This window comes from Saccharomyces cerevisiae, chromosome XV, assembly GCF_000146045.2.
Source record: "Saccharomyces cerevisiae S288C chromosome XV, complete sequence".
NCBI classification, from domain to species: domain Eukaryota; kingdom Fungi; phylum Ascomycota; class Saccharomycetes; order Saccharomycetales; family Saccharomycetaceae; genus Saccharomyces; species Saccharomyces cerevisiae.
Genome location: NC_001147.6, coordinates 280,127 through 296,331, shown reverse-complemented (window position 1 = coordinate 296,331; position 16,205 = coordinate 280,127). Strand labels below are relative to the sequence as shown.

Genomic DNA, 16,205 nt, shown 5'->3' with positions numbered 1-16,205 from the left:
GCGCCCGCTTTAACGCAGCGCGAAGAGAATAATTGAGGCTTATCTTAGAACCCTGCCCCCTTTGAAGCCACCCATTGCTGTTTCTCTTGGTAATCCTAATAATATAAAACAATACGATATTGTTCAAGATCAGCAGAACTTCAATTCGTTGATCAATCTTTTCGTCACCTTTTCTTCTATCACATCGCCAATATAAATATAGACACCAAAAATGCCCAAGGAGTCAGAGGTCATAAATTCTGAATTTCATGTAGATGTCCAAGATCCAGAGCGTCTAAACGGCCACCCTGTAGCAAAATTTATCAATAAATTAAGCGGTCAACCTGAATCTTACGTCAACAGGACTAATTATATTTTCGGTCGAACACTGGGTGCCGGTTCCTTCGGTGTTGTGAGACAAGCCAGAAAGTTGTCCACAAATGAAGATGTTGCTATAAAGATCTTATTGAAGAAGGCATTGCAGGGAAACAATGTGCAATTACAGATGCTGTACGAAGAGCTGTCCATTCTTCAAAAATTGAGTCATCCGAACATTGTGTCATTCAAGGATTGGTTTGAATCGAAGGATAAGTTCTATATTGTCACTCAGCTGGCAACAGGAGGTGAATTATTTGATAGAATTCTGTCTAGAGGGAAGTTCACAGAAGTGGATGCTGTTGAAATCATAGTTCAGATTCTTGGTGCCGTGGAGTATATGCATTCCAAGAATGTTGTTCATAGGGATTTGAAACCTGAGAACGTTTTGTATGTTGATAAGTCAGAAAATTCGCCTCTGGTAATTGCGGACTTCGGTATAGCTAAACAATTGAAGGGGGAGGAGGATTTGATATACAAAGCAGCCGGATCGTTGGGTTATGTGGCACCAGAAGTCCTCACACAAGATGGACATGGTAAGCCTTGTGATATATGGTCCATTGGTGTGATCACATATACTTTACTGTGCGGTTATTCTCCTTTTATTGCCGAAAGCGTTGAAGGATTCATGGAGGAATGTACAGCTTCGAGATACCCGGTAACCTTCCATATGCCATATTGGGATAACATATCTATTGATGTTAAGCGTTTCATCTTGAAGGCATTGAGATTGAATCCAGCTGACAGACCAACTGCTACGGAATTGCTGGACGATCCATGGATTACTTCAAAGAGAGTTGAAACTAGTAATATTTTACCAGACGTTAAGAAAGGGTTTTCTTTGCGTAAGAAATTACGTGACGCTATTGAAATTGTGAAGCTTAATAATAGAATTAAGAGGTTAAGAAATATGTATTCATTAGGGGACGATGGCGATAACGATATAGAAGAGAATTCCCTCAATGAAAGTCTTCTGGACGGCGTCACACATTCGTTGGATGATTTACGTCTGCAATCTCAGAAGAAAGGGGGAGAACTAACAGAAGAGCAAATGAAATTGAAGTCTGCATTAACAAAGGATGCCTTTGTTCAAATTGTCAAAGCTGCAACAAAGAATAAACATAAAGTTTTGGCTGGTGAAGAGGAAGACGATAGCAAGAAAACACTGCATGATGATCGGGAGTCGAAGTCAGAAGACTAAATTACGGACTTGAATTCGTGTACATAAATTCGTATATAATATTTAATGTGTAAAGCTAGTGACGATTTTATGTAACCAGCAGCTACACTTCATGGCATTCAAACTATAGACCTTTTCTGGCATTACGCCTCAAGCTTCTTTTTTCCCGAGAATTATCTTGTAGTTGCCTAACGGGTTCTGAGAAGATCTCTATATCATCACAATTCCTATCACAATCTTTAGCGCCATTGTGTAATTCTCTTTTCCCAAAAGATTTATCTGTCCTATCTTCACCTTTTCTTGTCAATGTATTCTCCTCACTCAGATATTCTGAATCATAGTCATCGCTAACGTCAATGTCAACTTCATTTTCACTTTCCTCGGAAACGTCACCATTTACATCACTCGAGTAATGCACCGTGGTTCTTCTCTGAGAGCTTGTTCGCAAATGACGTCCTTCAGTACTGCCTGTAGGGGCAGCAGTTATGCGCTGAATAGTCTCATTTATGAATATACTGAAAATTTTCAAAAACTCAATTAGATTGTCTATACCCTTTTTTGTATCATCGGTGTCATTTTCAGTAAGTGATGATAAACTTTCCAAATACTCAATGAAGTTGCTCAAAGAATTCGAGTCTCCTGCAACTTCAAACCAATGCGGCACCTCGGCAAAGTGAACATCATTGAACTGTAAATTACGGATACATGCAGGAGTGTTCCTATATATAAGTTTAAGTTGACACTTGTTTTCATTTTGTGCGGTTTTTGCAGGCAGTATTTTTGTACCCTCCTCTTTGAATTTTACGAAGTAATTAAGATAAGTTGACATGTCATTGAAACTGTAACTAGTGTTTACTGAACTGCATTCGTTGCCAATCCAGAATGGTGGTAAGTAGAAATCTCCAACTCGTGGAATTCTCGCTATCATAAACTCTGATGTCCTTAACTTGTAAATTTCGTCTACGGTGGGATCATCAATTGGTGTGTGTGTAAATTCGTTTGCAAAATATTCACCCCATTCTTCATTTATTTTAACTGCAGCTCGTAATCTGTCTGTAGTTACTTTTTCGCTCAATGATTTCCGAACACCCTTTAGAAATTTCATCTGACTATTGATCTTACTCAGTTTTCCTTTGTCGCTGGGCTTCCTTTTCTTTCGATTTTCCAACTTTTGACTCATCAAAGAGCATAAAACTTCACAACTATCTAATATGTTATTGGCCCCGCACATAGCAAACCTGCTGGCGTGAAAAGTTTGATGGTTGAACCCTGTATCGCCTTTCAAGTGAGTGAGCCTTTGAATTTCATTATGGAAAAGTGCGGAGTAGCTACAATTCCAATCGATCATGCATCTCAATAATATTATTCTATCTAATGGTTCCATCGTCAACAAACCACCTCCATTAAAATTTAGAGTAGATAAAATATCACTATTACCACGCCATTCTTTTGGTAAGCCCCACTCCTGGATTAAGCTTCTGAGTTTGCCAACCAGTTTTCCATATGGATTTTTCAAACTAAGAAATCTTTTTAGCGTGAAATTTCTATGAGTTTGGTTGTCTGCTCTTTTCTCGGAGCAGAATAATAACCTCAAAAGACTGCAAAATAGTAGATTCATTTTATCCTGACAAATTCGAATATTCTTCGCAGAATGGCCAGCCACCTTTAATTCTAGTCCTATCTCCACATCTTGAAATGACAGGTTCAGTAGATCGTCGCTGAACACCCATTTAAATTTGACGATAAAAGAAAGGATCTTCATAACATCGCCTGCATATGGGAGAGGGGTGCAAAGGGGAGGCGCCCAATTGCTTTCCGTTACCGTCTCATCACTCATAAACTTTGCAAAGTCAGAATATCGTAAAGGAATATTTGGTGACCAGTTTAATGTATTCAATGGTCTATTATTAGAAGTAGTGTGTTCACTGATCGACTCTACCTTGTTAGTGTCGTTCGAATGTGTTTTGATATTAGAATATTTGCTTGCCATATTTGCCTCCATTTCTTTAGTTTTCATTTCTTCATCACAGGTACCTTCATATTTCTCCCGCTTTTTAGTATTTTGGGTAGCAGCATCCAGTGATTCGTCAATTGAACTATTGTGAGAAAGTACAACAGGTTCTTCTACAATTTTGATGTTTCTGAAATCATCAAAGGTCAACTGACCCCTTCTTTTTACCCTAGGCTTTGAAGACTGGTTTTTCTGTTGTTTGACCATAGGTTTCTTGATAAAGTCATCGACCAAGTCTAAATCAATAATTTCTGTCATTATTGTACCTCAAATTTCTTGTTCCTTATTTTCTTGTTTGATGTCTAAAAAAAAGAGATATCCTGGTAATGAGCAGGCCGTTTCTTCAGCTCATACAATCGAAAGCTTAAGAGTTAGTCGTTGATATGGTATTCTCTAATACCGAAAATAACTTAGTACATATAAACGCGTAAAGTTCACGCGTTTATATCACCCTACCATATGACATTCTAACCCTACTAATTTTTTATCAAAGCTAATAGGGTTGTATTTTATTATCTTTTACACCTACCTTTTTTTTTTGTATATGCCCTATAGATGAATTATAATTGTTGGACCGGTTTGTATTGGGCTTTTAAGGTGTAAAGTGAGTGCGTATAGATTATAGCAGAATAGACTATAAGTACGGCAAGACAGGAAAGTCTCCAATTGATGTACATTTTATCGCTTTGTGATCTAGGCAGTCGTTACAAACATGTTTAGAGATAGAACTAATTTATTTTTATCATACCGTAGGACTTTCCCTCATAACATAACTTTCTCATCTGGGAAAGCACCCTTGGGCGATGATCAAGATATTGAAATGGGTACATACCCGATGATGAATATGTCTCACGATATATCGGCCAGATTGACAGATGAACGAAAAAACAAGCATGAGAATCACAGTGATGCGTTACCACCCATATTTATTGATATAGCGCAGGATGTTGATGATTATCTTCTGGAGGTGAGACGGTTAAGTGAGCAGTTGGCGAAGGTTTATAGGAAGAATTCGTTACCTGGCTTTGAAGACAAGAGTCATGATGAGGCGCTGATTGAAGATCTAAGTTTCAAAGTAATTCAGATGCTGCAGAAATGTTACGCTGTTATGAAACGATTAAAGACCATATACAACTCTCAATTTGTGGATGGTAAGCAATTAAGTCGAGAAGAGCTGATTATACTAGATAATCTACAGAAGATCTATGCAGAAAAGATACAAACTGAAAGTAATAAGTTCAGAGTATTACAAAATAATTACTTGAAATTCTTGAACAAGGATGATTTGAAACCTATCCGCAATAAGGCCAGTGCAGAGAACACGCTATTATTAGATGATGAGGAAGAGGAGGCAGCAAGAGAGAAGAGAGAGGGCCTCGATATTGAAGACTATTCAAAAAGGACGTTGCAGAGACAGCAACAGCTTCATGACACTTCTGCAGAAGCATATTTGAGAGAACGTGACGAAGAAATTACTCAGTTGGCAAGGGGTGTATTAGAAGTGAGCACTATTTTCAGGGAAATGCAAGATTTGGTTGTTGACCAGGGGACTATTGTGGACAGGATTGATTATAATCTGGAAAATACAGTGGTAGAGCTAAAAAGTGCAGATAAAGAGTTGAATAAAGCAACACACTACCAGAAGAGAACTCAAAAATGTAAAGTCATTTTATTACTAACATTGTGCGTAATAGCGCTCTTTTTCTTTGTTATGTTGAAACCACATGGCGGTGGCAGTGGTGGTCGTAATAATGGTAGCAACAAGTACAACAATGATGATAATAAAACAGTTAATAACAGTCATGATGACGGCAGTAATACCCATATTAATGACGAAGAGAGCAACTTGCCGAGTATCGTTGAAGTAACAGAATCTGAGAATGATGCTTTGGATGACCTACTTTGATGACAAAACTTTCACGGTACCGCATCGCGATTTTGAACTATAATATGCTTTGAAGAAAATTGAGAGATTTAGTCAGCGTTCATATGACCTGTTGCTCGTTCTATTTGAGAAAAGTGAAAAGGTTAATATATGATTTCAATAAAGTATGTAGTATGATAATAAAATACAAATTTATATGGGATAAAATTGAACCGCAAGTAAAGACTGGCGAACGAATATTGTGCATAAGTAGTTCCTGAAGATGATAAAATATGGTTTAATACAAGTTGGTGGTTATTGTGATTTGTAGAATATAAAAAAAAAAAAAGAACCTTCATTTTTCTTTTTTTACCTAAATCCGTAAGGATTGTTCAGTGAAGTAGTAGCTCGGGGCAAGTTTTTGTTTTGCATTCTCCTCTTATAGGCAGGCTTATATCCTTGTGTTATCGGGCTTTGGTTTGGTAAAGGATTCGGAGCAAAACCGACGCCTGGTACCGGATTTCTGTGCTGTGGCACTTGGTTTGGGGCAACGTTGAAATAAGGATTGCTTTGTAAAATAACATTAGAAGGATCTGGACCAGCAGGAGTAGTTCTTTGATATAAATTGTATTGATGATATTGCTGCTGTGGTTGCTGTTGTTGTGGTTGTAGTCGTTGTTGGGGATACACTAATGGCGCCGGGTGTGGCTGACCAGCGTACGGCCTTATATTTGCAGGACCAGCGGCTGTTTCTCGAGGCATTTGATTGTATACTTCCGGATTGACACCTCTCTGTGATATTGAAGTCAACGTTGAATCTTTATCGTTGTAGGAGGACATGCTGTTGATGTGGCTATCGTTTGGTTCATTGAAGGAGGTCTCCATGATGTCGTTTAGTAGTCTCGAAGGATTTCTGTGCGGTATGACCTCTCTTTGAGAGTAGTCTGAGGACGCTAATGATGCACTGGATGATATTTCCGTTTTTCCTAGCGGAACTTTATAGTTTATATTGTTGCTGGTGTTACTACCATTGTTTCTCACATAATTATTAGAAACACTCCCATTTTTCAAGCCACTTTCACTTTCAATGACAGAATACGTTGAAGTTGACCTCCTTTTGTCATAGGCCATGCCATCGTCCTCTTCTTCATTAAGTCCGGAACCATTTGAATTTTCCATGTCCTTTGCTTCTTTATCGAAAGTAGAAATATCAGACGTGGTAGAAGTGGTTATGTTTGATAATTTCGGATCTTGATTGTGTGAAATAATATCTGGGACAACAGTGATATTAGTACCGTTCTTAAAATTGTCACCCAATAAATTCGTTCTTGAATCACCACGGAGGTTGGCCTCACTATCAGCGTCGATATCGAATCTCCCGGACTTCGAACTTAGATATGGGTCATTCAGCAGCATGCCCTTTTCTTCCAGTTCCTCGGTTTCGTCATCATCCCTTGAGCCTGAGCTTCTTGAATAAGCTGAGAATATCAAAGGAATTACTAGTAGAGATAAAGCAGCTCCTGGTATCAGGACCCATGAACACCAGGTTACATGTGGGTAAAACAGTAAAAATACCACGATACATATCAAAGAAGCAGAAAGAAAGCCTAGAGTGGAAAATGTCAAATTAACAAAAAACATGATGGCAGACGCACTACCAACTCTATCACTGGATAGCACGTTAATTAATAAAACGCTCATGATGGTACAAAGAAATCCCAAAAAATTAAGACCAGCAGCAATGGGTGTGATAAAGATGATTTTCCCCAATATAGACCTAGCGTTGCTATTGAGTTTCCAGTTGCTATCACTGTCTGATAGCTCATCGGGGTGATAATTATAACTTGCTTTTGAGCAGGAGCCCTCTTTACAGTAGCCGAATGTACCGTATGTGATCTCATCATATTTAGAATAGCCTATTTGTTTGAAAATTGGAGCCGTAATGGATCCGATAATGAGAAACGCCATAGTGACGAATTGTGATAGACCCACAAGGAAGAAAACTACCGAAGAATTTTTCTTCATAGCCTTTCTTATATTATAATCTATTAATGTTTACTAACTTCTCTGCTATAGCTTGAGTGAAAAATGGTATGTGCTTGGACAAGCTAAAATGAAATGATGGTCTTTTAACGCTGTGCCTTGTTGTTTCTATTGCCTGACACCTGAAGATATAAGTTATATATCGGAAAGAGAATGCAAGAAGAGACAAAATTATGACTAGCTGATCAAGAGGGTTTCTTATCAACAAGGATAAGAGACAACAGGACATGCATTACCGTGGCTTTCTGCCCACCACAGCGACAATGCAATATCGCTGACGCCTGCCTCTTTATTCAACTAAAAATATCTAAATATCAGCTGGAGCCAGCCGTCTCTTTTCTTCAGATGTGCCGTGATAAGCCCTTTTCGGCGCCCACGCGACGCGAATTGTTTCACACGGTAGGATAAGAGAAATTGCGTACAGCCACGAGAATTCGACTGCAACAAAGGTGTTAGACATTGCAGACTTGTTGCAAATTTGATTCCTACGGCAGGGAAAGATGCAGAGGAAAAAAATACTTGTTCATTCTTGGCAGATAGATTGCAATGCGAATCAAGTAAAAAAGCTAAGACCAGCGATGTGCAAAAGTAAAAAAATATCTCCCGGGGGCGAGTCGAACGCCCGATCTCAAGATTTCGTAGTGATAAATTACAGTCTTGCGCCTTAAACCAACTTGGCTACCGAGAGAAGCTATTTTTGTGTAGGTCAAGAATTGATGTCTATATATATTATTAATTTTATTGCGGCCTGGCTCGAAGAAGTCTTCATCCACGTATTCAAATGATAATTTTTCAAAATGTCAGGTTTTTTTTTTATTGTCATGTCGTTATGCATTAAATGATCTGGAATAATTAATTATGAAGGATGAGTACTAGAGAAGAGAAAAAAAAATATTCTACAAAAATAAATTGAACTTGTTTCTTCGGTATTAACACCAGAAATGGAACTGTCTCACGTACCATGGACGGGAATCTAGGTACATTTTCTTTTCGGCAATTTCTTGCTTGACTATTTCGATGTCGATATCTTTACGATCGGTTTCCAAATCTATGTCCTTTAACGCCTTAACCCCCCACCATTTGCCTGTTTGACACTTGTAATAAATTTTGTGGACGATGAATATAAATAACATGATTAAGGCACACAGATAATTTTGAAAAAATATTTTAGCCCTTTCTTTGCCGCTGGTCCAGCCACCAATGGGCCATAGTGAACAATAGAATTGAGCTATCAAGATTAGACAGTTGATTAAAGCGGAATACGCTGATCCCCAAATCCCGACAGCACTAACAAATTCTAATTCATCCAGAGACTTCCCTTGAGCCTTCATCGCCAGTCTAAATCTGATATGTGACAGGTTGATGCTCAACCAGACAATGCACGTGGCCAGGCCGGCAATGGCCATTAACCAATTGAAAACTTCAGACATCGAGCCAGATTTGACCAGAAATGCTAGTAATCCAAATAGTGAATTTGCCATAATGCCAACCAGTGGCCTACCAGCACGGTCGATATAACCAAACCACCATGGAATAAGGCCTTGGTGGGCCATCGAACACAACGTTCTACTTGAAGCGAAGATGCAGGAGTTACCTACACTCAAAACACTGATAAGGATGACCGCATTGACGATGGAGGGCAAGGCTTTAATGTGATGCAATTTTATGGCAATGACAAAAGGTGAGTTGTCCACAGATGAACCACCCAGTAAGTTTTGGTTTGTATATGGAACCAGGAATCCTACCAGGGTCAGTGATATCAAAAAGAAAAATAAGATCCTCCAAAACACTTGCTTGATAGCACTTGGTAAGCCTTTGGGGTCCGTTTCACCTGATGCCAGGCACGTCATTTCTATACCACCGAGAGAATACGAAGCAACAACAAGAACAGATAGAACGCCCGGGAACCCATTGGCCAAACAACCAGGGTCGTGCCAGTATTTGGCGCCAATGAACTCGTGGTCGGGACCTCCACCGCAAATGAGGACAACGCACAATATAATGAATCCGCAAACTGTTATTGCTTTTATGGTGGAAAATGCAAATTCCGCTTCCCCAAAACCTCGTACACCAAACAAATTTATGGAAACAATAACAGCATAAAAGATGGCTACCCAAATTACGGGGTCAATAGACGAGTTCCAGTACTGTACGGTCATTGCCGCCGCAATGATTTCTAAGGGTAATACAAAAAACCACTGTAGCACGTATATGGTCGAAACAACAAAACTTATACTTGGATCCAAAAACCTTGTGCCGTAATTGGCAAAGGCCCCGACAACGGGGAACCGCACCGTGATTTCACCTAGCCCATGAATCGTCCCGATGATTTGAGAGCCTGCAATAGCCCAACCAATGACGACACCAAGAGGACCACCTTCGGCGATTGCCTTACCACTACCGACAAACAAACCAGTACCTATACTGCCCCCAATGGCAATCATGATTAAGTGCCTTGGTTTCAGAGTCCTCTTCAAATTACTTGTGTCGAACGAGCCGTCCAGAGGAGACTTGAAAGAATCAACACATCGCTGGAAAATATTCCTCTTGCCGTGTTGGTTGTCATCATCGTGATGCGATGAGTTTGAATTGTGTGATGAGGATGATGTTAATTGCTTGGATTTGTATTCTACAAATCCAAAGTTAGATTTTCGCTCCTTCAGCTCCTCATTTGAACGCTTGACAGAAGAAATAAAGTCTTCGGTCATATGAGAGTGTGTTGCGTAATTTGCTTAGCTTATGTTCTTCAGCTATTTTTGGGAAATGTCGTGCTCGACGTGTTGAGAAAGTCAGTCACCTCAAAAACTTCACACTATTTAGATCCGCAATGCTCAGATGTATATACAAACAAATATGAATATATCCTTTTGAACTGGAGTGAATGGTGGGAAATCTCAAATATTTTCTGAAATAGGACCCACACAAGATATTGAAAGTAAGAGAAAAATTTGTGAAAAACTGCCTACGTACCATTTAACGATACACCCCCACCCGAACAAGGTTAGACTACTACAGCTAAGTATAGGAGAGGTAGATGCAATATCATGGCAGCAAAAGAGCGTTCGAATTTTCACTGTCATTTTGTCATTTAATGCCGTTTCTATTCAGTGACACATGGCGGAAAAGGAAAAAAAGAAAAGATTTTACCATGCGGCAAAACCGTAAAAAGAAATATTTTTAGCGCCGTAGCTTCTTTAGGGTATTTGTTTAGGTTAGTATTTATTTTTATTAGGTCATAATAAACCTAAAATAACTTTTAATTAGGGGTTTATTCTTGATTTAAGCCCTATTTCCGGGTAATTGTTTGCCTTCTTTTCTTTTAGGCATTTTCTCTCATCTCAGAAAAATTTTAATGTGTGTGCTACTGCAGTACTTCTTAGAGATACATTGTGAGGGACCCATTGATCAAACGAGTTTTATTTATCATACTTGCATCATACAGGCCAAAACAACATGTCAGTTCCCGCTATCGCCCCCAGACGGAAGAGACTTGCAGATGGTTTAAGCGTCACTCAGAAGGTGTTTGTAAGGTCTCGTAATGGAGGCGCTACCAAGATCGTAAGAGAACACTATTTAAGATCGGACATCCCATGTCTTTCGAGAAGTTGTACCAAGTGTCCGCAAATTGTCGTCCCCGATGCTCAAAATGAGTTGCCGAAGTTCATCTTGTCAGATTCTCCCTTAGAATTAAGCGCACCCATTGGTAAGCATTACGTCGTCTTGGATACCAACGTGGTGTTACAGGCAATTGACCTTTTAGAGAATCCGAATTGTTTTTTCGACGTCATTGTCCCCCAGATTGTCCTAGATGAAGTGAGAAACAAGTCATATCCGGTGTACACGAGATTAAGAACTCTATGCAGAGATAGTGACGATCATAAGAGATTCATCGTGTTTCATAACGAATTTAGTGAACATACTTTTGTGGAAAGGCTTCCAAATGAAACGATTAATGACAGAAACGACAGGGCTATAAGGAAAACCTGTCAATGGTATAGTGAGCACTTGAAACCTTATGACATAAACGTCGTTCTTGTTACCAACGATCGTTTGAATAGAGAAGCTGCCACTAAGGAAGTGGAGTCCAATATAATAACCAAGAGCTTGGTACAGTATATCGAGTTACTACCAAATGCAGACGACATCAGAGACTCTATTCCTCAAATGGATTCTTTTGATAAAGATCTTGAAAGGGACACATTTTCAGATTTCACGTTCCCGGAGTACTATTCTACAGCAAGAGTAATGGGTGGTTTGAAAAATGGCGTTTTGTACCAGGGCAATATTCAAATATCAGAGTACAACTTTCTAGAAGGTTCAGTGAGTTTACCAAGATTTTCCAAACCAGTGTTAATTGTTGGGCAGAAAAACCTAAATAGAGCATTCAACGGTGACCAGGTTATCGTGGAACTGCTACCTCAATCAGAATGGAAGGCACCCTCATCCATTGTCTTGGATTCTGAACATTTCGACGTTAACGATAACCCCGATATTGAGGCTGGCGATGACGATGACAATAATGAGTCCTCTTCCAATACCACCGTGATTTCCGACAAGCAGCGCAGGCTGCTTGCTAAAGATGCTATGATAGCTCAAAGATCGAAAAAAATTCAGCCCACGGCAAAAGTTGTATATATACAAAGAAGATCCTGGAGACAGTACGTCGGTCAACTAGCACCAAGTTCTGTTGATCCACAAAGCAGTAGTACACAGAATGTCTTCGTTATTTTGATGGACAAATGTCTTCCAAAAGTCAGAATCAGAACAAGGCGTGCTGCTGAATTATTGGATAAGAGGATTGTCATTTCCATTGATTCGTGGCCCACCACTCATAAATACCCATTAGGTCACTTTGTGAGAGACCTCGGTACAATTGAATCTGCTCAAGCTGAAACAGAGGCCTTATTGTTGGAGCATGATGTTGAATATAGGCCTTTTTCCAAGAAAGTTCTAGAATGTTTGCCCGCAGAAGGCCACGATTGGAAGGCCCCAACAAAACTGGACGATCCTGAGGCTGTTTCAAAGGATCCATTATTGACAAAAAGAAAGGATCTCAGAGATAAACTTATATGTAGTATCGATCCTCCAGGATGTGTTGATATTGACGATGCCCTACATGCGAAAAAGCTTCCAAACGGTAATTGGGAAGTTGGTGTTCATATTGCTGATGTTACTCACTTCGTTAAACCGGGCACTGCCCTGGATGCGGAAGGTGCTGCAAGAGGTACTTCTGTATATTTGGTAGACAAACGTATTGACATGCTGCCCATGCTTCTAGGTACCGACCTGTGTTCTCTAAAACCATACGTTGATAGATTCGCATTCTCTGTCATTTGGGAATTGGATGATAGTGCTAATATTGTAAATGTTAATTTTATGAAATCCGTCATCAGATCTAGAGAAGCTTTCTCATACGAACAAGCACAACTGAGAATTGATGACAAAACCCAAAATGATGAATTAACGATGGGTATGAGGGCTCTCTTGAAATTGTCTGTAAAACTGAAGCAAAAGAGACTAGAGGCAGGTGCCTTGAACTTAGCTTCTCCTGAGGTTAAGGTCCATATGGATAGTGAGACTTCAGATCCAAATGAAGTGGAAATCAAAAAATTACTGGCGACAAATTCTTTAGTTGAAGAATTTATGTTGTTGGCTAATATATCAGTGGCAAGGAAGATATACGATGCCTTCCCTCAAACGGCGATGCTAAGAAGACACGCAGCTCCGCCATCTACCAATTTTGAAATCTTAAATGAAATGTTAAACACAAGAAAGAATATGTCAATTTCGTTGGAATCGTCCAAGGCCTTGGCCGATTCTTTAGACAGGTGTGTGGATCCCGAAGATCCATATTTTAATACATTGGTTCGTATCATGTCGACTCGCTGTATGATGGCAGCCCAATACTTTTATTCTGGAGCTTATTCTTATCCTGACTTTAGACACTATGGTTTAGCCGTTGATATCTACACACATTTCACATCACCTATTAGACGTTACTGTGATGTTGTGGCCCATAGACAATTAGCAGGTGCCATTGGGTATGAACCCCTAAGTTTGACTCATCGTGATAAGAATAAAATGGACATGATTTGCAGAAATATCAACAGAAAGCACAGAAACGCCCAATTCGCCGGTAGGGCAAGCATAGAATACTATGTCGGGCAAGTAATGAGGAATAACGAGTCCACAGAAACTGGATATGTTATTAAGGTATTTAATAATGGTATAGTCGTACTGGTTCCCAAGTTTGGCGTGGAAGGCTTGATAAGACTGGATAATTTGACTGAGGATCCTAACTCAGCCGCTTTTGATGAGGTGGAATACAAATTAACCTTTGTGCCTACAAATTCAGATAAACCGAGGGATGTTTACGTTTTCGATAAGGTCGAAGTTCAAGTTAGGTCGGTGATGGATCCAATTACTAGCAAGCGTAAGGCAGAATTATTGTTAAAATAGATGGAAGATGCTTCAGTATCAGGATATAAAAACGAAAAGGAATTCATAACTCATATATAAAACACATCGTAAAGTAGTCAATGTATAATATCGAAAGCAAACAATCGTGATATCTCTTGTAGAGTGAAGAAAACTATTTAGAAAATGGCAAAAAAATTGACATTTTGGTGGTGGACAAAAAAGAAATGCGCAAGCCCGGAATCGAACCGGGGGCCCAACGATGGCAACGTTGGATTTTACCACTAAACCACTTGCGCGCTTTCATGTTATCCTGAGCATCCACTCCTCTATTTAAGCGATATATAAAATAGTAGCAGTTTTCTTACCAAAACATTTCTTCTGCTTTTTAGGTCGGTGGTAGAGTTTCAAAATTCAACCAGGGTGTATTTAAAACATTTAAATGTATATTCTTTCTTAATCGTATCTTTAGTAGTATTTTCCAGATTAAAATCAACTTAACCGACACTTAAACTATTCTCAAATATTGACTTATAGAAAATGAAAAGATTCCATTCTTGAATACAATAGCCGCCATTTAGCAGACTTAAGTAGTGAAATACGTATGGGCGTAGTAACTTCATTTTCTTTATTTCGTGGATACTATATTTCAGTACATCTATGTGCTTATTTCACCTGCAAGTTCATAAAAAGGAAGCTTTATTCTTCTTGTACCGTGTTATGGTGAAGAAGTTACTCTAATGCTGCATTAAACTGACTATTATGTCAATCAGACTTGACTGGGGTAAAGTGGTTTTGTTCGGTAGACTTGAATGTGGTGATATTTGATGGAAAAAAATTTTTTGATTGTTCGGAAAATTCATGTTATACCAAAATGGCCTCATCTCATCGTTTTTAATCGGTAAATATACTGCCAGCATGGAAGAGGAAAAGTAGAAGCCAAGAGTCAATTATCCACTATCTCATGTCCAAAATAGAAGAGCTACCACCATCAGATACTGATGACCATTCGTATTCTAGTAAACCGGGAGATGTATTTTTAGCATTTGTGGACGCACCTGTTAAAGAGACTGATGACATATTAGTTGAAGATAGCTTTATTGGCGGTGAACCTAAGTGGCTACATCCGGATTCCGAACCACCTGCTGAACTATTGAAATGTGGTGCTTGTAAATCAGCGGATAATATGAAGCTGTTACTACAAGCTTTTTCGCCCTTAGATGATGAGCAGATGAGTGCCATACAACAACGTCTTGGTATCAATAATATGAGCTATATTAATCCCCAGGATGACAGAGTATTATATGTCTTCCTGTGTACCGAATGTCAAAGGAAGGGCAATTCTGTTCGCTGTATCAGAGGAGTAAAGAAGAATAAAAACGTTGATAGCCTTTCCGAAAAAATGGCTTCAACTTCATTGGAAAAAGACTTCCAAATCAATCCCTTTGACTTGTCGAATAATTCAGATTCTAAATGTAATGCTTTTTCAAGCAACCCATTTGGCGGTGCAAATGCTAACCCTTTTGGAGCTGATAGCATTAATTCCAATATATCACAAAGCAAGGACGAAGGCAAAAAGAAGGAATCTGCTACCGTTTCTGCAAAGACGGCGAGAAAACTACATGATTTACAAAAGGACAAAGAATACGATGGCAATAAATGCTTTAAAAGTTGTTTGTTGTACGTTGAAGAGGAAACCTTCAAAAATAAAAAGCCAGCTCATCTGCAGCTGCCAAAAAATTTAAAAATTGATAAGGAGGCACTAGATTTAACAGGAGATGAGGATCTCGAAAAAGATCCGATCAAATTGGACCCGAGGACAGAAAAATTATCCAAGTTTCTTGATGACGACACATTCCAAAAATTCCAAGAAGTGGTTGGTTACAACCCGCTTCAAGTATTACGTTATGACTTAGGCGGAAAACCTTTGCTATATGCCGAAACAAAAGTCGATATTTTAAGCACTGTGCCAAGACCGGGCTACAACCCATCGAGCCAAAGAATCTTTGAAATGCAGTTAATGCCAAAGATGATTTTTGATCTGGAAGAAGTAGTGTCTGTCGATAACGGCATGGAATGGGGTACCATTCTTGTTTTCACTGATGTTGAAAATTACATGCCTGAATTTGATGAACATGGTGTCGGTTATGTAGAAGAATGTGTCAAAGTTCAGTGGGAATCGAGAACGTGAATAGTGGGTAATTTGTCTTTCATGAATTTTTGATAATTAAATAGTTTACAGTATTTACATAGATTATATACGTATTTTTACATATGTACAGTTTTTGTGTGCTTATCTTCTTTACGTGTCGATGCGTTCCTTGTGCATCGTCTGT

General features: G+C 39.1%; 8 protein-coding genes and 2 non-coding genes across 10 annotated transcripts; 4 read left to right on the top strand and 6 right to left on the bottom strand.

Annotated features, from left to right (window-relative positions):
• Nucleotides 1-211: 211 nt before the first annotated feature.
• CMK2 (calmodulin-dependent protein kinase CMK2) lies at nucleotides 212-1,555 on the top strand (the record flags this gene model as incomplete). Its single annotated transcript, NM_001183270.1, has 1 exon — nucleotides 212-1,555. One exon carries the CDS (start codon nucleotides 212-214, stop codon nucleotides 1,553-1,555), a length of 1,344 nt encoding a protein of 447 aa, NP_014626.1.
• A 103-nt stretch (nucleotides 1,556-1,658) lies between these two features.
• Nucleotides 1,659-3,803, bottom strand: ESC8 (Esc8p; the record flags this gene model as incomplete). The annotated part of the gene is made up of 1 exon (NM_001183271.1): nucleotides 1,659-3,803. One exon carries the CDS (start codon nucleotides 3,801-3,803, stop codon nucleotides 1,659-1,661), a length of 2,145 nt encoding a protein of 714 aa, NP_014625.1.
• Nucleotides 3,804-4,257: 454 nt separating this feature from the next.
• On the top strand, nucleotides 4,258-5,451 carry TLG2 (t-SNARE syntaxin TLG2; the record flags this gene model as incomplete). The annotated part of the gene is made up of 1 exon (NM_001183272.1): nucleotides 4,258-5,451. The coding sequence occupies one exon, from the start codon at nucleotides 4,258-4,260 to the stop codon at nucleotides 5,449-5,451; it is 1,194 nt and encodes a 397-aa protein (NP_014624.1).
• A 327-nt stretch (nucleotides 5,452-5,778) lies between these two features.
• TOS7 (Tos7p) lies at nucleotides 5,779-7,434 on the bottom strand (the record flags this gene model as incomplete). The annotated part of the gene is made up of 1 exon (NM_001183273.1): nucleotides 5,779-7,434. One exon carries the CDS (start codon nucleotides 7,432-7,434, stop codon nucleotides 5,779-5,781), a length of 1,656 nt encoding a protein of 551 aa, NP_014623.1.
• A 325-nt stretch (nucleotides 7,435-7,759) lies between these two features.
• On the bottom strand, nucleotides 7,760-7,912 carry YOL019W-A (uncharacterized protein; the record flags this gene model as incomplete). Its single annotated transcript, NM_001184622.1, has 1 exon — nucleotides 7,760-7,912. One exon carries the CDS (start codon nucleotides 7,910-7,912, stop codon nucleotides 7,760-7,762), a length of 153 nt encoding a protein of 50 aa, NP_878165.1.
• A 139-nt stretch (nucleotides 7,913-8,051) lies between these two features.
• SUP3 lies at nucleotides 8,052-8,140 on the bottom strand. The gene is given in 2 exon segments: nucleotides 8,052-8,087; nucleotides 8,102-8,140. It is a non-coding gene; the product is annotated as a tRNA-Tyr (tRNA).
• Nucleotides 8,141-8,381: 241 nt separating this feature from the next.
• TAT2 (aromatic amino acid transmembrane transporter TAT2) lies at nucleotides 8,382-10,160 on the bottom strand (the record flags this gene model as incomplete). Its single annotated transcript, NM_001183274.1, has 1 exon — nucleotides 8,382-10,160. One exon carries the CDS (start codon nucleotides 10,158-10,160, stop codon nucleotides 8,382-8,384), a length of 1,779 nt encoding a protein of 592 aa, NP_014622.1.
• A 745-nt stretch (nucleotides 10,161-10,905) lies between these two features.
• Nucleotides 10,906-13,911, top strand: DIS3 (exosome catalytic subunit DIS3; the record flags this gene model as incomplete). The annotated part of the gene is made up of 1 exon (NM_001183275.1): nucleotides 10,906-13,911. The coding sequence occupies one exon, from the start codon at nucleotides 10,906-10,908 to the stop codon at nucleotides 13,909-13,911; it is 3,006 nt and encodes a 1,001-aa protein (NP_014621.1).
• A 186-nt stretch (nucleotides 13,912-14,097) lies between these two features.
• SUF17 lies at nucleotides 14,098-14,168 on the bottom strand. The gene has a single exon. It is a non-coding gene; the product is annotated as a tRNA-Gly (tRNA).
• Nucleotides 14,169-14,833: 665 nt separating this feature from the next.
• Nucleotides 14,834-16,060, top strand: TSR4 (small subunit rRNA maturation protein TSR4; the record flags this gene model as incomplete). The annotated part of the gene is made up of 1 exon (NM_001183276.2): nucleotides 14,834-16,060. The coding sequence occupies one exon, from the start codon at nucleotides 14,834-14,836 to the stop codon at nucleotides 16,058-16,060; it is 1,227 nt and encodes a 408-aa protein (NP_014620.1).
• Between the last annotated feature and the right edge of the window lie 145 nt (nucleotides 16,061-16,205).